At 41.5% G+C, this 21351-nt stretch overlaps 1 protein-coding gene across 3 annotated transcripts in view; it reads left to right on the top strand.

The window, feature by feature from the left end:
* Nucleotides 1-21351, top strand: part of PDE1C (phosphodiesterase 1C) — a 1233587-nt gene that overhangs the window by 1011007 nt on the left and 201229 nt on the right. For all 3 annotated transcript variants that reach the window (XM_075315087.1, XM_075315088.1, XM_075315090.1), the window contains one exon: nucleotides 5221-5321. In XM_075315087.1, coding sequence (XP_075171202.1) covers nucleotides 5221-5321 — 101 coding nt within the window. The remainder of the gene's footprint in view (nucleotides 1-5220; nucleotides 5322-21351) is intronic.

Raw genomic sequence — 21351 nt, 5'->3', positions numbered from 1 at the left:
GGTGTTCTTTCCTTTGTTTTCTCCTTGTATTCTTACCCAAACAACTTCCACAGAACTCCCAGTCTCTGAAGCTTCAATCTCTGTGGAAATATAGGATTTTTTAACATACAATGCGACACCTCCTCCTCGTTTATTATGTCTGTTTCTTGCAAATAAGTTGTATCCTTCTAGCCTTGTATTCCAGTCATGTGTATCATTCCACCAAGTTTCTGTGATGCCAATGACATCATATTTCTGTTCCTGAGTTAGTAACTCCAATTCTCCTTGTTTGTTGCCCATGCTCTGTGCATTTGTATAAAAACATTTTAGTTTGTGATTGTGTATTCTTGCCCCCATATTTTCATTATTCTGATTTTTTTCTCTTAGTTCTTCCTTTCCATTTCTAACAGCAGAGTTTTCAATAGTATTTGTCATGTGTATGGCTTTCCCTGGCCTTTTTCTTCCCTTCCCACGCTGTTCTAGTTTAAAGCTCTCTTGATGAGTGTATCTTCTAGGGTTAGTCTCTATATCACAGTTCCCTTGTATGAAGGGTTCTACCTCTTGTATTAGTGTCTAATGTCCCTCTGTAACTGCTTTCTGAATCTGAATAGTTTCTAAACATTTCTATCCCAATCACGCTTTACAGACACCAGAGGTCTAGATGACACTAATGGTCTCACTTTTACGTTCTTATGACCCAAGATTTATGGTAAATAACTGTGAAGCCCCGCAGGTGTTGTGTCGGGGCATTACCTCCAGGGACTCCACGTGGAGGAACAGTCTGGTCACAGGTAGGGAACCTTCTTTTAGGATTTTCGTGACGCCACTCTCGGTATTGCGGTCAGGGTGACCGCCACTGCAGATTAAGAGGTGTCTGGGGCTGATGGTGGGTGCAGTCAGTTGTAGTGGCCTCCCAAGAGTGAGGCAAGCCCCAGGGCCCTGTATAAGTGTGTGGAACCACAAGTCGCAGAATGACTCAGGCACAGTCCAGACAGTCTTTCAGGGTTTTTACTCACAGTAGATGGCAGGGTGAGTAACCCGGGCGTAGCTGGGATGAACCAGGCTGGAACTAGGTATCCTTCCGGCTGGCTCATGAGGGTGACTACCAACTCGCCTTACTTAGCCCTTTGTGTTTTTGTGGTGACCCCTACTTGAAGTCCCTACGGGGGTCACCCAGGGAAGTTGCTGCTGCCTGTTGTCCCCTCGTTTCGGCCTGTTTGCTTGTAGCCTGGACCAGGTCACTCCGGCTGCTTGCCTCCTGTGAACTATGGGCCCTCTCTTTGCTACGTGGCTGCGGACTCTGTGGTGGTATGGTGTGGGTCTGGAGTACCCCCACCGCCAGGTTTGGCAGAAGAAAGGTGAATCTATCTCTGCACTGGGACCTGTTACCCCTGCAGGCCTGGTACCTCCCTGGCAGTCCCCTTACTCTGCCATTCCTTCGCTCTCTCTAGCTTTGGTTGGATTTCGGGCAGCACTACCAGGTGACCGATCTCCCCAGTCGGTAGTCACTGCGCAGATGCTGTTAGACTGCAACAGCTCCAGGGTCTGCTCCTCACGTCTGCTCTCCCTGACCTGCACACTAAACTGGCTCACTGCTACTCCTCTCCTGTTCTTGCCTACGCCACCTAGCAACCAGGTTCTCTACCACACCCCTTGAGTGGACATGGAGGCTACGCCCCCTCCTGGAATCTCTCAGGAGTCCCTTCAAAGGTCAATGTGTGAGACCTGATTACTATGCGCCTGTGTAGTCACACCTCGGTCAGCCTTTTGGATTACCTGTTTTGTACTGCCCCCAGCATGGGTGCAGTACTCAGTGGTGCCTGACCAGGTCAGGGGTGCCACATAACTATTTACCACCCTTCATATAACAAAGTGCCATAAGTATTCTATCTTTCCTGCCATCTATATTATACAGACCAGTGCTCCTAAAACTAAGCTTCATGGCCATATTTTGGACTATTTCTATGGCCCTTATCTGCCCAAAGAGATTATTTTCACCCACTGCAGGATCTGAATACAAAATATATTGGGTCTAAATAAAACACCCCCTTCACCTACACTGCATTCTCAGCTTCCAGGCCATTCCCAAAACCTCAAAGACGTACAGAGCTAATTTTATTGACTAACATATTAATTCAACCATTAATCCTGTGGGTCAGCTGCCCAAACATACAGTTAAGGCCCAGTCACACACAACGACTTACCAGCGATCCCAAAAACGATGCAACCTGATAGGAATCGCAGGGAGGTCGCAGGTGAGATGTCACACAGTCAGATCTTACCAGCGATGTAGGAACGGTCGCAGGTCGCAGTATAACGATCTCAGCAGTCACTGTGACCCTGTCACACAGTGTCAAACACAGCGATGTGTCCTGCCCAGCAGGACATCGCCTTTGAAGAAAATGGCCTGGACCATTCTGCAACGACTAAAGATCTCACAGCAGGGGCCTGATCGCTGGTAGGTGTCACACATAACAAGATTGCTAACGGGATCGCTACTGCGTCACAGAAACCGTGACTCAGCTGCGATCTCGCTAGCGATCTCGTTATGTGTGACGGTACCTTTAGGCAGGTCATGTTATCATATCAGATTGCCAGATAGAAAAAGTGTGATTCTTCAGTCTTCAGAATGCGTTACACTACTGCATCCAATGATTAACATTCTGCTTTGTGATGTAAGGCTTGTATGGTATGCAACTGTTTGGCCATGGAAACTGATGTCATAATCCAGGTCATTATTGATTACTTGCAATTGAATTATGTTGTTTACCTCCTCTGAATTATATTGCTAATTATACATTGTTCTCCTATTTGGTAACCATGGTCAAATTGTTTAGAGGTCGTTTGTAATATTGTGTGGTTTTTAATGTTTTTTAATTGTGTGGCTTTTCATGGATTTAATAAAATCTTAAAATATTTTTACAAAATTTTGGATGTGCGCTTCTACTTTGTGTGGTCTTTTCTCTTCCCCTTTGATGTTTGTTTCCCACACAAGAGACTGCACTCTAACTATTATTGAGTGGCTGTGCACCCCTAATTCTTTAAATGATCTTGCATGGATGTCTGTGATATCACTATTATGAAGCATACGATCTACCTCCACTGCCACACCAGAATGGATGGACTTTCGATGAACCAACTTGTTAATGCCAATATTTTGCCTGGAGGTTCACCTCTTGGCTTTTGAATAGATGGGAGGACTTTCCTTCATATTTTCCAACTGTCATGGCACTCACATGATGCAGTATTTTAATTTTCTTGGCCGAGAGACTGCTATCGATGAGTTGGTTGATGTTGTTTCTCTTTTCTTGGGAAATCTTCTTCATGACTGCTTCTCAATTTGAACCAGTGAACTTTGCTTGTGAGTCAACCTAATAACAGACTGAGGTATTAGTGATTGTGAGAATAGGTTGTAATTTGTAGAACAGAAGAAGATAAAAAAATCCCACCACCAGGAGCAAAACAGTAACAATGCAGTAACATGACAGGAATCTGCATAACTAATCTTATGCTAAATAACTGCAAGTAAATGTATTTATGAGATAGCCAAGATGAGTGTTTTTTTAAATGAAAGAAGTCTCACACTTGTTCAAAACATTGTTACCCTTTTTCTTGTCACTTGACACTGCCAAATCAGTTTTTTTTGTTGGTGTTAATACCAGAGGAAATTTTCACCTTCAGTTATATAGTCCATGGATTGTTGACGATTTTTACGCACTAAGTTCCTCATATTCGGAGAGCCCGCTATGGACTTAAGTGCTTTAATACTTTCTGGCTAAGTTGCTGTGATTCCTAAAGGCTTCCACCTTTAAGAGCACCCACAGTTGATGGTGGAATATTTAGCAGAAATTTCATGTACTGAATTATTGCAGTGATGGTATCATATTGCAGTACCATACTCAGAGTCAGTAAGCTCTTTAGAATAATCCATTCACAAATCTTTTGGTTTATGGACTGAGTTTCCTGAGTGTTTTTTTAGTTTCATCAGAGTTTTTTCAAATTGTAATCAGAGTTTGGTCTGAGTTTCATTAGTTTTTCTCGTATGCTAAAAATAAAGGAAGGTTCCCCAGCTTTGCCTGACCATTCCATGAAAAATGGACATTACAAGGATAGTGTCCAAATGCTGGCCAATTGTTTCATGAACCCATATAGACGTTCATTAACTATTTTGATCCGACACTTGGATATCAATATTGGACATGTCTAAAGGCCGCTTTACACGCAACTACATCGCTAACGTGATGTCGTTGGGGGTCACGGAATTCGTGACGCACATCCATTCTCGTTAGCGATGTCGTTGCGTGTGACACGTACGAGCGACCGCTAACGAGCAAAAATACTCATATTACCATTGCTCGTTGACACGCTGTCTAGTTCCCAAATATCGTTGCTGTTGCAGGACGCAGGTTGTTCGTTGTTCCTGCGGCAGCACACATTGCTATGTGTGACAAAGCAGGAACGAGGAACATCACTGTACCTGCGGCCGCCCGCAATGAGGAAGGAAGGAGGTAGGCGGGATGTTCGTCCCGCTTATCTCCGCCCCTCTGCTTCTATTGGGCGGCTGCTTAGTGACGTCGCTGTGACGCCGAACGAACCGCCCCCTTAGAAAGGAGGCGGTTCGCTGGTCACAGCGACGTCGCTAGGCAGGTAAGTAGTGTGACGGGTCCGAGCAATGTTGTGCGCCACGGGCAGCGATTTGCCCGTGACGCATAACCAGCGAGGGCGGGTATGAACGCTAACGATCTCGCTAGCGAGATTGCTGCATGTAAAGCGGCCTTAAGCGATTTTGGCGAGGACCAATCGGTCTGACAAAAAATAAGCTTTATGACCAGCACTAGAGAGTAGACAGAGTATCATAGGTACAAGTTCTATCTGTGAAAAACATGGATACTACTTGTATGTGAGAAATGAATAACTGAATGAAAGTCGGACTGCATGGCTCGATGCTTGGCTTCATACACCTGAGGCAATTGGACTGTATGAGGCAATATTTCTTCAACATTGATTGGAAGCATTTTTGAGATTTCCAATAACCTTTAATACTGGAAATAAACTTATAACACCATATTGCCATGGAGCATAAATGCACAGTTTTTTCTAGTGTGTTTTTTTGCAGTAGAATCTGCTGCTTTAACAGTTCAAGCAAAAACAAAATTCATTCCCAATAGTGAAGGGCTTATTTAGAGTGATATTGATTTTATCAGTATTTTATTATTAATTTCACCTCTTCTCAAATTTTAGCACTGGCTTACAGAACTGGAAATATTTGCCATGATTTTTGCTGCTGCCGTTCATGACTATGAGCACACCGGCACTACAAACAACTTCCATATCCAAACAAGGTACAGTAAAAAAAAAAATATTGATTTTCATCTTCCTCTGAACATTTTCTCTTTTTTTATTGAATTCTGTATTATCTGTATGTACTTTGTCCAAAACAAGTACTGTATGTATTGTTATTTATGTTCTCATGCATTATTCTATTTTAAGAAACAATGTGAAGTTTCTTTAGGCAAATTTGATATCTCATATACCTCTACTTGTACTCTGTTTTCAGATTACAAACTATCATAGCAACATTAGTATGTTTTGGAGTCTTCTTTTACCTTTTTACATAACCCTTTCTGTTTTATGTCAATCAGTGTGAAAAGGTACATACATAACCATCTTTGGGCCCATAGCAAATGTCCTAATTGCCACCCGCACATGAAAAAAAAAATGGTATTCGGTGAGGTCATAGATGAGCATATCTCACAACTTTGCACCCCTTGCAAAGTAATTTTGCTCCTATTGAAGCCCCATAATGTTCCCACACAATATGATACCCCTTTCATGGCTCCCATAAAATATAAAGAAAAGTGAATCTCACACACTGTATGGTACCCCCAAAGTGAATTCTTCCACAGTATCCTCCACATGCAGTGTGATGAGCCTATAGTACTCTGTCATGAGGTAATAAACCAATAGCAAAAAAGGATTTAAAAAAAACTCTAAAGTATATATACTATATATATATATATATATACAGTGTGTCAACCCATATCCTGTCCACCGCCATTAACTTGAGAACGGCGGCAGCTATAGGCATAGAAGTGGTGTCTAGGTATAGTAAAGTATCCATGCGCTCTGCAATGAAACTACCTATAGGGCCACCTGGTGGACAACAACGGAGTTAACATTTTTTTTTATTTTTTTTTAAACAATAGATTTTTATTGATTTTCAAGATATTCACAAACAAAAGAAAGCATAGACATTCAAGAAAATATATAAAATCCCTTAGATGTTGGGTGTTTTCATAAATCTTTGATATGACTATATGTTAAGAATTAATAATGAAAGCAGTCCAGTCAATCACATTAACCAGAACTAATACTATCAACAGCACCCTTCATCTATCTTTAGGGTGAAAAGGTAGTCAAGGTTATAACAATCATATATAGGATCCTATACATTTTTCAACCTCATCCCCTCAATTCGGGGATCTCTCTACCATGAATGAAAAGGAAAAGAGCGTGTGAGGGGGGAAGAAAAAATTAAGCTGTAAAGGAAGGAAGGAAAAACAGAGGAAGAAGTTTAGAGCATTGCACTTTATTTCAAGATCTGGCGGTAAAGAGGAGAGGACCGGAACGCCTCCCAGTGAAACCACATCTGGGCAACTGTGTCTCTTTCTTGTTGTGAGTAAGCCACCAAGGACTCCATACGGTGCACTAGGTCCACCTCTGCAAACCACTCCTCCAAAGACGGGGGATCCATGGATCTCCAGTGTCTGGGGATTACAGTTTTCGCAGCCTGTAGTAGGTGTCTGAGCAGGGATTTTTTAAATCTGGAAGCGGATATGGGGAACATATAGAGCAAGATTGCTTCTGGGGTCTGTGGTATTGAGATCCCTGTTACTTCCAACACTGTCCTGAGGACTCCGTTCCAAAAGGCGCTCAGTGTCGGGCAGGACCACCATATGTGAGTCATCGATCCCAATTCTGCACCGCAGCGCCAGCACGTATCCGGAACCCCTGGAAACCATTTATTTATTGTGACTGGGACCCTGTACCATCTTGATATTATCTTGTAGCTTGTTTCTTGCGACTTAGATGCTATGATTGATTTGTGTGAAAGCGAAAAACATTTGTTCCATTGGGATTTTGTGAAAGTTTTGTTTAGTTCTGACTCCCAGGCCTTACAGTATGAGGGGAGGGAGAGCAGATCTTTTTCCGAGAGCAATTTGTACACCACCAAAGTCGCATGCGGTATAATAGTTTTAGCGAGGCACAGCATTTCAAACGTTGAAGGGGGGCGTGTCAAAGCTGGTTTCTCAGGGATTGATATAAAAAAGTGCTGAGGTTGGGTGTATTCATATTCATGACGTGGAGTGGTGGGGGTTTCTCCCAGGATCACACTGAGTGGCAATAGTACACCGCTAGGGGCCACCTGGTAAAACATAGGGGGCGGGACTTGGAGCTACTTAAAAATGCCGGGCTGCACATCCCGGTTTGAACTTAGGGTTACCCGATATGGGAAACAAGGGGCCAATCCCATCTACCAGTCCTTTTTTCAGAGAAGGAGCGCTTAAGGTCTTTAACGTGTTAGTTGTCTATTTAGCCATAGGGGTTTCCTCCTATTTCTAGCATGTTTGTTCCCATAGGGTATATTTTCTGCACAAGCCCTATTCAGGATGCTCATAAAAGTCTCCCATTTGCTTTGTGTACTTTTATTACTTAGTACATCATCCCAGTTTATTGCACTAAGATCATCTCTCAACCGTTTAAAATTTGCTTTCCTGAAGTTTAATGTCCTTGTAGCCCCTCTACTATACATCTTACTAAAAAATACATGAAAACGTATTATTTTGTGATCACTATTCCCCAAGTAACCCCCAACTTGTATATTTGATATGCGGTCTGGCCTATTGGTTAGTACAAGGTCTAGTAGTGCTCCCCCTCTTGTGGGGTCCTGTACCATTTGTGAAAGGTAATTATCTTTCATTGTTATCAAAAATCTATTTCCTTTGCTGGAACTGCAAGTTTCTGTTCCCCAATTTATATCAGAATAGTTAAAGTCCCCCATAATAATTACCTCTCCGAGACTCGTTGCTTTATCAATTTGCTTTATGAGGAGATTCTCTACCTCTTCCATAATAGTCGGCGTCTTATAACACACCCCTATCAGTATTTTATTATTCATTCTCCCCCCCCTTATCTCCACCCATAGGGACTCTACATTCTCAGTACCCTCACATATGTTGTCACGCAGGATGGGTTTTAAGGATGATTTTACATATAGACACACACCTCCCCCTCGCTTATTTGTATGGTCATTCCTGAATAGGCTATAACCCTGTAAACCAGTATGAGGTTGTGCACAGCATCGATGATCTCCAGAACACTCTTGGTCGTCCACGACGTTCCTCATCATTGGTGCTGAAGAGGCCTGTTTTAAATTTGGCAACCCAGTTCTTAACTGTGGAATATGAAGGGCATTGATCCGCCAATGTCTGCGACATATCACCATGAATATCCTTCGCGGACTTTCCTTGCAGAAACAAGAATTTTATCACTCCTCTGCTCTCAGTTGTTGTGAATATCATATTAGAATATTAGACTCCACCATTGTGTTTTCCCACATGTGTACAACACTGTTGCCATAAGCAACAAACACAATTTGAAAACATATATTAGACACATAAGGCTTTCATGTGATGTAACATTCATTACCATAGAAACAAACAAGATCACAAAGACAAAGACTTATCAGCAGCCCCTCGTATAGTCCATTATAAAACGTCATTTCATGTTGTAAAAAATACCATTACTCAAAAAATAATAGCCATGTCATGGCTAATTTTTACAGATCCATAATAGGGTATTCCTTAAGTGCTCTCTTAAAGGGGCATGCTTTTGTAGTAACACTAAAAGCCTATGATTTTGTAGAGAAACAGCTAAGGGGAGTTGGGAGTGTTGTTCCATAGAAATCTGCTGGTATAGCATTATATAGCAACACACAGAGTCCTTTAGGTTCTACATTATGGAGCCTCGGGTTCTTCATTATATTTTGCCATCTTATAACCAATGCTAAGATTATTATATTGTGAAATCTGCTGAATAATGTAGGTTTCCACTGTGTGGCTTTTATAGACAGAATTTGAAGCTAATAAAAACCTCCGAAGTCTGCATCAGATTAATGTGCATTCTTCCTCCTGCTTTCTGGGATTTAGATTAATATGCTTGAATCATCTTAGCAGATAACATGCAGCTCCACCTTCTTTTGAAGCCATATAATTAAATTCTAAAGCACATTGTGCTTTTCCAGGGTTTATTATCCACCCGAACAATTATTAAGTACAATATGGGAGTTTGGGAATATAGCTTTCAATGAGCCACATACATGTATAGAGGTAACATATATGACTATAGCAAAGAAGCCTTTTATTATGTTTGATTGAAAACTAGTTTCTTCATTGTTACTTCCCAGTCTCTATATACATTATATATTAAGGAGAATTCTTCACACACCTGTTCTTAGATACTGTAAATTACACTTAGAAAAGAGATCTATTTAAGATGATGAGCATCAAAGAGATGTTAATCCACTTCCACCTTCCATTCTTAGTGGCTATATATATATATATATATCATGTATTAAATGATCCTTTTTTAAATATTTCTTCCTGATATTAAAATGATCATTTAAGATCTGGACTCATAAAATGTTCATTATAATTAGAGATAAGTGAAACGCCCAAGTTCGGTCACTGTTCGCCTAATTTACCTGTGTTTGCTGAACAGTTCAACTAACTGTTCGATGCATATATCTGAACCCCATTGAATTCGAAGGGAGGCAAAAACAACAGCATAGACAACACCTTTAGGGAATCCCAAAAGTTGCCAAAACATCTCCAACCATTTTACAGTTGAGCCATAGTATTGTGGCAAGTCATTAGCTTCCTAGATTGTTAACATAAGAAATATTGAGATGGATGAGAGACAGTTGTAGGACTGGTTGACTGGGAATCCTCATACCTAATGCAACAGCTCAAACTGCTCCACTGCTCAGCCACACTAAGGTGGCACCAATATTAGCTTCATAGAGTGTTATTGCTAGACATATTTAAGGATAGTAAGAGAGGTAGATGGGGTAAAAGTAGCACATGCCTGCCAGTCTGGGAGCCCTACTGCTACAGGCATCATACAACAATGACACCCTACTAAGACTCCTTCATCCCGATTTCTCGAAATGAGAGGCAGACACCAGGAAAGTGGCATCAATTGCCATGCATTACCTGTAGTGTTGGGGTGCACCAATCAGGCATGGTTTATGCACGAGACAAGGCCTGGGCCAGCATTTACAGCTTTCAAATTAAGTTAAAATTAAGAAGTGGATGAATGACATGTTTAGGCCTGTTGCTCTGAGACCCCTGCCACTACAGACAACACACAACTTAGTGACCCAATTTGGAGTCTCCAAATTTACAAAAATTAGGAGCAGACACCAGGAAAGGGGCAGCAATTACCCCAGAGTACCCATAGTGTTGTACCACTGCAGTTAGGCATGGGCCATGCAGGAGACAGGGTCTGTGCCAGCATTTACAGCTTTCAAATTAAGTTAAAATTAAGAAGTGGATGAATGACAGGTTTAGGCCTAGTGCTCTGAGATCCCTGCCACTATAGAGAACACACAACTTGGAGACCCAACTTGGAGTCTCCACATTTCCAAAAATTAGGGGCACATACCAGGAAAAGTGACATCAATTTCCCCAGAGTACATATGGTATAATGGTGCAGCATGGATGCATGGGACAGGGCCAGGAACAAATCATGTCCCAGAATTTCTAGCATAAACATTCACCAGTAACAGGTGGATGAGTGACAGGTGTAAGCCTGGTGCCCTGAGTGTCATGGTTCAGCAGTTAGGCATGGCCCATGCAGGAGACAGGGTCTGGGCCAGCATTTACAGCTTTCAAGTTAAGTTAAAATTAAGAGGTGGATGAGGGACAGGTGTACGCCTGGTGCTCTGAGACTCCTGACACAACAGGCAACACACAAAAACGAGACCCGAATAAGAGTTTCCATTTCCCAAAAATTTCGCTTGTTGTGACTCAATAGGAAGCAAAAGGAGGAGAAATAGGAGGGATATTAGCTGCTTCATAAAAAGTCAAATTCTAAAAGTAACAGCAGTAACAGTAACATCATTTGATTTTTGCACCACCAAGGCACTTGGTAGTAACATCAGCTTCAGTAGCAACAGCAGCCACAAAAGCCATAACAAAGGCACTACAATAACGCGAGGTAAATGCAGAACACTGAAATCTACACCATCGCCTAGTCTTCAGTTTATGACTGGGGATGAAAAGTCATTGGAGATCCATGACTTGTTCATCTTGATGAAAGTTAGGTGGACTACACTTTCTGGGAACAGACAGATGTGCTTATCCATTAGGACACAACTAGCAGCGCTGAAGACACGTTCTGAGAAAACGCTGGCTGCCTGTCATGACAAAACCTCCAAGGCGTTACTGGCTCAGGGCAAACTTCCATTTTTGAAGACCAAAATGCAAAAGGGTCTAACCCCCCTGATGGCATATTGAACTCTAGATACTCCTGCACCATTCTCTCCAGACATTCACTATGTGTCAGACTTGTACTCTGCTCTGCTGGTGCATGGGATGATCTAAAAAATGTTTGCCACAACCCACAAAATTTGTTTCTGCCACTTAAACTGCTGTTGCTATTGTTTCTCCGATAACGACTCAAAGTACCCTGGGTTGGACGTCTAGAACAGCCTCATTTCTGTCTTGGGGAAAATCACTTTTAAGCTTGTGTAGAAGCTTGTTTCGATACTCCATCATGCGCGCGTCCCTTTCCTGGAGGGAGAGCAACTGGCAAAATTAACTCCTGTACCGTGGATCTAACAGAGTCATATTGCAGATAGTGCAGCAAGAAGGCACTAATGTGTTGATCGCTTCCATGAGGTCCAAGTCCATGGTGTGTTGGTTGCAGGGTAACACTAAAGCTCAGTCCCCTCCCACCAACCACAGACAACAGACAGGGGATCAATATCTTCTTCATCTCCTGACTGTTGTGCACCTATCACCTCTTCCTCCTTGTCCTCCTCCATTTGTTCCTCGGCCCCTGCATCTTCACTAACAGTTTGTCTGGTACCATGAGCCCCCCTTGATTGCTGCACTTCACCCTCCCATGCAACCTGCCTGTGCAACAACTTTAACCTTACAGATATTAGTATCCTTTACGCATCCTTCTCTGCTTCCTCTGGGACCACTACCTCCTCCAGCAGACTATTCAAAGTATGCTACAGCATGCAAATTACTGGAATTTGTGATGCTGATGATGGTATCATCAGCACTTACCATCTTAGTAGCTATTTCAAAACTGCAGAGGTCCTTCATCTGTACCCACTCCACAAGCGTGATTTGCCCCACGATTGGACTGTGTCGGCCCAGGCGTTGCGTCATGACATACTGGACCAGAACTCATTGCTGCTGTCACAGTCTCTGCAATTTGCACAGAGTGTAATTCCACCATGTCGGCACATAATAAATCAACCACTTAACCGGTAGGCTGAAAGACCTCTGTAGCGATGCTAGTTGATTATCCGCGGGGTACGAATGGTGGAAGTGAGCACACAGCGAACATGCCTTATACAGCAGCACATCGAGGCAAGAATAGTGGTCTAGAAACTGTTGTACAACCAGGTTGTAAAAATAGCAACAAAAAGAGGACAATGTCCTCCAAAAATTAAGTATTACTCACAGCAAATTGGGCTGTAGTGTGTACATCGCCCAGGCCAAAAGCTAATGCTCTACCAGGATACAGCTAAACCCCCACTAATGTGGAAGCGTCATAGGTGCAGGAGAAGCAGATCACACACACACCTCCATGGAATGGAGGGGAGGCGAATGCTAGATGATAAAACTGCACACAAGTGGCTTGCATAGAGCGCTGTTCACATGCAGATGGCACAGTCACAAACCCGCAGCCTATTAGGTGACGCCCTTCTATTGGATCAGGCGGGCTGCCAAGCCGTACCCCACTGTGTATCATGCACGGACAGACACTCTACAATGCAAGGCCCAACAGAAAGGGGCCTGGCTGTATCCTGTACAAACAAAAAAATATGAGGTTTTTGTTGGTATTTATGGCCATAAAACGTAAGCCTACACCCTCGTCACGGGACATCATAGATGATAAAACTGCACACAAGTGGCTTGCATAGAGCGCTGTTCACATGCAATGTCAATTGTTTTTGCCATTTGGGTTTTGCACTGCAAAGCTGAGTTTTTGACCAAAGTTCTGCAACAAAAAGGCTGCAGTTTGAACTGCATAGTGCGGACAAGAAACCCAAATTCCCATAGACTTTGCTTGAAAAGCAGAACACAACCATTTTGCCATTAAACGCTGCAGTTGAAAAAGCAGCAAAAAAGCAGGTAAAAAGCAACATGCGGACATAGCCTTAAGCCCCTGGCAATGCTTGCTCATCCAAGTGTCAGTGGTAAAATGCACCCTGGGAGAAGCAGAGTTTTACAAGAAATGGATTATGTTGTCTCTAGCATGCTGGTGTAGTGCAGACATAACTTTATTAGAAAAGTAATGGTGATTGGGCAACTGATATTTTGGGACTGCCATGCCCATCAAGTTTCAGAAATTGTCTGTATCCACCAAGCAGAAAGGCAGCATTTCTGTGGCCAATTGTTTAGATATAAGTTTATAAGTTCAAGCTTTTAGCTTTGGCATGTGTAGGAGGAAATAATCTTTTATGTGACCATTGTGAGACCGAGGGTTGGCTGCTGTGCTGAGAGAGGGTGGAGCAGGGTGTGCATGACAAACAGGTGGACTGGGAGGTAGATCCAGCTGGAGATGTCATGTTGGCTTGAGATTGATGTGGTGTGCTCGGAGTTTGACATCGGTCAAAAACATTAGGCAGGTCCATTTCTGTAACAGCTGATGGGCTGTCACAGACCTCGACTGTTGTGGGTAAACAAGTGGAAGTTCTGCAGCCGGAGAACTATGTGAGAACACTTGCTATGGTGATGGGGGAGGATGAAGCAGCAGACGCTGTTGATGGGGCAGACGGAGCTTGGCGAGGCCCGCTAGTCCGTGTTTTGATGCAGTTAAGTTCCCAGAATAATGCATATTGTTATGGATTTGTACTAATATGAATTTATATGCAGCAGCACCATTCCCAATCTGTAGCAGTCTCAATATGGCACCAACACTGCATGTCCACTTCTTATATGCAGAGGACAAAACAAAAGGGGTCAGGAATAATCAACCATGCCTACATGGAAAATACAGAAAGTATGTATATATCAGTAGAGTCATAACACAAAGTGCAGGGGTTGTGGATGTAGATAAGACCTAATGGGGAAATAAATGACAACCGATGAGAAGGAGGAAACCGAAAAAAAGGTTAATATAAACACATACTTTATTGATTAAAAATTGCATATGCTGAAAAAGTTAAAAAGAAAAATGTGCCACACATACAAGAGGGTTAAAGAGTCATAGGGAGTGCAGAGATCTGGTAAACCCAAGCCAGGGGAGTATACAAAATATACACCATTGAGGAGAAATCAAACTAAGTATATTGCATATAAGTTCATAAATATATTGCAAGTGACACTAAAGTGTTAAGTGCAAATAGGGGTGAGAGAGAAAGAGGTAGTTGAGATTTAATCAAGTGCAAGGAAAGCATCAATATGCAAATGTAAGCACATGGTTAAATCTCTTTGTATAGCAAGTATATCCAAGCAAGAGGTAGGCAGTACGGGCTGCTAGGCACAAATGCCCTTACTGCAGTCAGTAAGCTGCAGAGTACATGCTCATAATAACTATGAATTGCATAGTGCAATAAGTTTTACCTGTGTGGGAGATCAGGAAACGTGATGTGTGTAGCGCCTGCTGTAACGCGCGTTTCGGCATCACCTTCATCAGGGATTATATGCAGAGGGACATGTGACTTAGACAGCCAATAACACAAGACCTTGTGTCTGAACATTGTGAACCTAATTTTTGCATAAAAAAACAGGTCTCTTAGGGTGGAATATGGATTCCAATTGGTTTCTTTATTCTTTGATGCCAAAGGAGTTATTCGCATTTGTGCTTTAGTTTCTCCTTCTCTTCTTCCAAAAGCCACAACTTTTTTATGTTCCCGCCTATATAGCTGAATGAAGGCTTGTCTTTGCAAGACAAGTTGTAGTCTTGAATCACACCACTCATGTTATCATAAAATGAGCTGAATAATGGTAAAATAAACCCCACAAAACAAATGTGGTGAAATTGTGGAAAATTATGCACTATATCCATTGCTTTATAGGTTTCATTTTTTACATTGTGCAAAAATTGTATAAGTATGTAAAAAAAAGTTTTTTATCGCCATTTCTGACACCTGCAACATTTTTACTTTCCCATCATTGGAGCTGTGTCAGAGCTTTTTTAATTACGATGAGCTGTGATTTTTATTGATAACATTTTGCTTTCATCTATTTTTATTGTATTTTTTCAGATAGGTGTGCTGACAGAAAAACCTAACTTTTGGCTCCTTTTTCTCAATAGACCATTTATCGATTGGGTAATTAGTTTTATATTTTAATTTTAATAGATCTGACTTTTACGGACACAGTGATAACAAATATATTTCTTTTTTTATAGAGTCTAGATTGGTAATGGGGGAATGGGGTTTGATTAGATTTTTTTAAAAAATGTATATATTTTTTTTCTTAGCAACTTGACCCTGTGATCATCCAATTACTTAAATTATATACCGTACTACATTATCATGATCTTGGGGGGTATAGTGTAAATCCTGATTTCCTTTGAAACTCAACATATAGCTGAGCGTTACAGAAAAACCAAGATGGCAACGACAGGTGTCTTAAGCCAATGGTTACCCCATTCACATTGCTGTGATGTCATTTAAATGCCACTGTGAGTGAAGGATATACAGTTACATCCATATCCATGAAGGGGTTAGATAATAAAGGCAGCCACAGGATGGTGATATGTATCCCTTAACCTCCGCCATGTGACACCTACTTGAAGGCTTTACAGACTAAGTTTGAGTTCCCATTTCAGCAGATCAATTTTACATGTAGGATTGAACTACAATAAACTTGATACTATTTATTATACTTTGCTGTATAAAAATGATTAAATACTGTTTTGTTGGCACAGGAAGACTGCTTTGCTGTTAGATGCTTGGATACAGGAGTAATGAGTAATTCAATATATTTCAAAATATTAGCCATTTTACTTTTTGAAATATTATTCTGCCTCAAGTTGCATTTTTGTAACTTGCTTTTGTATAATATCTCCATCTCAAGCTTTGACATGAAAGAAAGAAATGACAATGCCTTTGTGTTGGACATTCCTCATGGCACTCATACTTATTAGAGTCGTTGTTTCAGTAATTGAAGTGTCAGTGGCTCGCTTTTTATTCTGCAGAGTAATGGGCTATTGCCAGTGGTGTCAACATTTTATACACCTTGCTTTCACCATATATTCGAGACATATTATTACAGTATCCAGCTACACTTAATCTGTAGTCAGCTTTTCATATCTGATTGTTACTTATGTGATTTCTAAAGTCTTTTATATCAGATTAACACATTTACAGTTTAGAAAAATTAAACGTAAAGGGTTGTCCCCTGAACAACGCTCATTTTAATCAAGAGATCTTGTCATAATAATAATTCTACAATTGCATATGTTTACATTTACTTACATCGCGATCAGCTGAGCTGTCACTGAGGTTAATCGCGGCCACCACTGGATCCAGCGGTGGCCTTGAGTTACCTGACTGACAGCAGCTGATCGCGCTACTCACCTCATTTGTTGCGTGGAGGTGACAGGAGCGGCGGTGTCTTCTACTGCTCCTGTCACCTGCATGCAGCAGAGCTGGATGCGACGCTGGAGGTCCATGGATTACGCCGGACATGGAGGGCTTTGTCGGGGTTAATAAATTGGTGATGAGGAACTTTGTTAGTGTTTTTTTATTTCTAATAAAGGATTTTTCAGGTGTGTGTGTTTTTTAACTGTAATTTACAGATTAATCATGGAAAATATCTCGGGGAGACGCCTGACATGATTAATCTAGGATTTAGTGGCAGCTATGGGCTGCCATTAACTCCTTATTACCCCAATTTGCCAACGCACCAGGGCAAATAGGGAAGAGCCGGGTACAGTCCCAGAACTGTTGCATATAATGTATGCGGCAATTCTGGGCGGCTGCTGACTGATATTGTTAGGCTGGGGGGCTCCCCATAACGTGGGGCTCCCCATCCTGAGAATACCAGCCTTCAGCCATATGGCTTTATCTGGCTGGTATTAAAATAGGGGGAGACCGCACGCCGTTTTTTTTAATTATTTATTTATTTATTTTACTGCACAGTATAGACATGCCCACCGGCTGCTGTGATTGGGTGCAGTGACACAGCTGTCACTCAGCGTGGTGGGCGTGTGTGACTGCAACCAACCACAGGCGCCTGTGTGCGGGTAAAGCAGGGAATACGAGATTGATTAATGAGCGGCCGGCTTTTTCAAAATAGTAAAAGCCGCCGGAGCTTTTATAACAGCAGTGCAGCGCAGCACCGGAGATCGGGGAACCGTAAGTATGAGAGAGGGGGGGAACTGACCGACAGACAGCGAGAGGGACAGATAAGACAGAGAGACCGACTGACAGACATAGAGAGATACCGACCGACTGACGGACTGAGGGAGAGAACGAAACAGAAAAAGAAAAAAGACCGACATCACATGAAAAAAGCACAAAACGTACAAGGAACAAACAGAGATGTGTCCGTGTCACTCGGACGTGTGCACAGACCCATTGACTTTCATTGGGTCCGTGCTGCGTGTTGCGTGCTGAAAACGGACATGCTTCCGTGCAAAATGGAGACACAAACGTAGGACGCACACGGACTCACGGACCTTAATGAAAAACGCACATGTGTCCTCAAACATTAAATAACATTGGTGCACGTTTGGCCGTGTCTCCGGTATATACGGAAACGGACCAAACACGCACGTTTTCTACGGATGTGTGTTGCAGGCCTTATAGAAATTTTTGCCAGAGCTTCTACGCAGAAAACATGATAATAAAAGCAGGAGGAAAGCGGGTTTAAATACCGCGCCAAAACCACTGGAGTCCGGAGGGTGTTAGTAAATTCCTTTTTTTATTTTCTCAGGTCTACATGTTTCAGGGACATATCCGTCCCCTTCATCAGGACAATATACAGAGAATACTATAGCAAAAGAGGGGCCACAGGCTCCTATATATATATATGTCAAAAGAAGCCACGTATACACTTATTACGTCATCCTTCTCATGACTCATAGGCACGTGAAGTAATCGATAAAGTTGTGAGCATTGACAAAAAGAAAAAAAGGGGGAAAAAGGAGGAAAAAGATAGAAAAATCAAGAAAAAAGTGCTGAAAATGTATGAGTAGGGAAAAAAACTGATGTTTCTATTTAAAACAATAATTATTATAGGTGAAAGTAAATATTTATGGTGGAAAAAAAATAATGAAATTTAATAAAAAATGGAAAAAAAAAAAAATGATGAATATTGGAGTGAAAATAAAAATGAAAAGTAAAAAAAGGGATTTACTAACACCCTCCGGACTCCTGTGGTTTGGGCGCGGTATTTAAACCCGCTTTCCTCCTGCTTTTATTATCGTTTTACCGCTGCGGAACCGCTGCCTTCCACGCTCAATAAGGGGTTGTGTTTCTCCTGACATTCACCTGCCACCTGCTTACCGGATAAGACCCTATTTGCGCCTAATCTTTCCACAGCTTCTCTCTACGCAGAAAACATGAACAGGGCATGTGTAATTGGCAACATTAAAAAGTGTTGTAAATAAAGAACAATACAATATTGTTATTATCTGTCCCAGCACATATGTACAAATGCCTCTCAGTTCAGGAGGGAGCTGATTTTTATAGCTGGAGAACATTGTATTATGTGATATGACGACCTAATTACACATTTTTTTTAGCAATTATACATTAACTGACTAAGTGGAATTTTTACTGGCTCTATAACAATGTATTTCATCTATTTCTGTAAGTCACATAGTATAATTGTTAGAAACATGGTTGTGAACCTTTTTTCTTTCATATAATTTGTTACATGAGGGAAAGAGAAACTCTCTTGGCCAGGACTGCATTACAGGAAATAAATTTAGGAAATTGCCTTTGTGGCACAGTACCTACTACTGGGGGCATAAAGGGGCTTTCCATCAACTAGATATTACTTAACATAAAAGTTAAAGGTTTTGTCCACTTCTTTATTTTCTTCAAAATTTGTTTCCAGTATAGCCGGCAAATGAAAAGTGAAGCCAACAGTATATACTTACCCGCCAAACTTCTGCTGGTCCTTTGTGCTGTTAACTGGGTCCTCACCTGTCTCATTGCTTCCTCTTATGAGAATGCCACGTGACATGTGATAGTGACAAAACTAATGACTGACTGAAGCAGTCATGAAAAAAAGCATGGAGACCAGTGGATGACCTTTACATTAGTGAAAGAACATGTGGAGTATCTGTAACTACTTTGTGAAAGATTTTAGAGGAATCACTTTTTGAAAGCAGTACTAAACAATCATTGATCACATTATGATGTTAGGATGTGCATATGCTTTAGGTCTCTGATTGTTAATTTATTTAACTTACGTAGGCTCACCTCACATCAGCGGTATTTTGCCGCAAAACCGGATCAGTTTTCCAATGGAATCGTGGGAAGATGCGGTCAAATGTGGTTGCGTGCGTCATACACAACCACATGTGACCGCATCTTGCTGCGATTCCATTAGAAATTAATTGAACTGAAACGCATTTGTAACGGATCCGGTTTTGCGGCAAAATACTGCTGATGTGAGGTGAGCCTTACATAGCACCATTAATTCCACATCACTTTACAGATATCATCATTACTGTTCCATTGGGCTACACAATCTAAATTCCATACCAGTATGTCTTTGACATTTGGGAGGAAACCCACACAAACACAGGGAGAATATGCAAGCTCCTTGAAGATGTTGAACTTGGTCAGATTTAAACCCAGGACCTCAGTGTTGCAAACTATAGCCACGTTCTTTTGTTTTCCCAAGATACATAAGATCCTCTCACTCCAGAAGGGGAGACCAATTGTTTCAGGGGTGAGTGGCCTTTGCTGGAACTCCAGCATTTATTTTGATCACATCTTTAAACCCTTCATCACAGCATTAAATTCCTATACCTGGGACTCAATGGATTTCCTTAGGAAATTGGACTGCTTTGTCTTGGAGGATGACATGATATAGGGGAGCATAGATGTTAAGGCCCTCTATTCCTCTATTGCCCACCTGGATGGTTTGAGGGCAGTGGAGTATTTACTCAGGAGTACAAGGTGTCAGTTTGGTGGGCATAATGCATGGATTGTCAAACTGCTTGAATTCTGCCTCTCCAGTAACTTTTGCCTTTTTGCTGGGGCCTTTTACTACCAGCTCAGGGTCACTGCAATAGGAAACCCCTCATATTGTAAAATACTGAGTTATTATGAATATTTGTTCCATAATAATTCTACATATATTCTTATAATGTATGTATATCACAGGCCTTAGCTTGGATGGTGTGTTTCTGAGGTTGGAGAATTTCTAACTAGCATCTGACAAGATGAATCAAAGCTGGTTGACAACTCAGTGCTATTTTTCTATACACTAGGGCAAAGGTCAACTAGCCGAAGTCTGGAATAGCATTGAAGGCCTTCTAAGTATTACATTAGGTCGAAGGTCAACAAGCCTCAAAGAGTTTCTATACATTCTTAGGGTCAAGGGTCAATTAGCTGGTTTTAGAAAACTGTACTGCGCAGGACACTTACGTCTGCAGATTTTGGACCACGTGACAATGACTTATTGCATGGTTAAAACTAGGAACAAGTTATATTGGGTTCTTGAAGACATGTTTAAAGCCATTTAAAGACACAAGTGAGGAAAAGAGGGTGTGATGAATTGTATTTAAGCTTGACTACACTTCAGAGAGTTTAGAATGGGATCATTCTCAACCAGATGGAAGACTGCCTGTCGTGACATCACAGCTATGTAAGATAATGGACTCTTTCCACTATCTTTTTCTCTCTTAACTCAAATCTAACTAAAACCAAACATTATTTTTCTGTAATGATTTTTAACCTTTATTGAATAAACCCACATATGGTTTTGCACCTCTATTTTCTCTTCAATCATTATATACTGGCTAAGTGGATACGTCAATCCTATTTTTAACACATATGCAAACTTGTATTTGGTGAAGCTTCAAGATTTCAGACTGACAGGGTCATCTTCTGAACGAGATTCATATGTGATGTGTTTGTCATCAAGCAAGGCA

This window comes from Anomaloglossus baeobatrachus, chromosome 6 (assembly GCF_048569485.1).
Source record: "Anomaloglossus baeobatrachus isolate aAnoBae1 chromosome 6, aAnoBae1.hap1, whole genome shotgun sequence".
In the NCBI taxonomy this organism is placed as follows: domain Eukaryota; kingdom Metazoa; phylum Chordata; class Amphibia; order Anura; family Aromobatidae; genus Anomaloglossus; species Anomaloglossus baeobatrachus.
The sequence above is the reverse complement of the archived record's forward strand: the minus strand, read 5'-3'. Positions and strand labels throughout refer to the sequence as shown.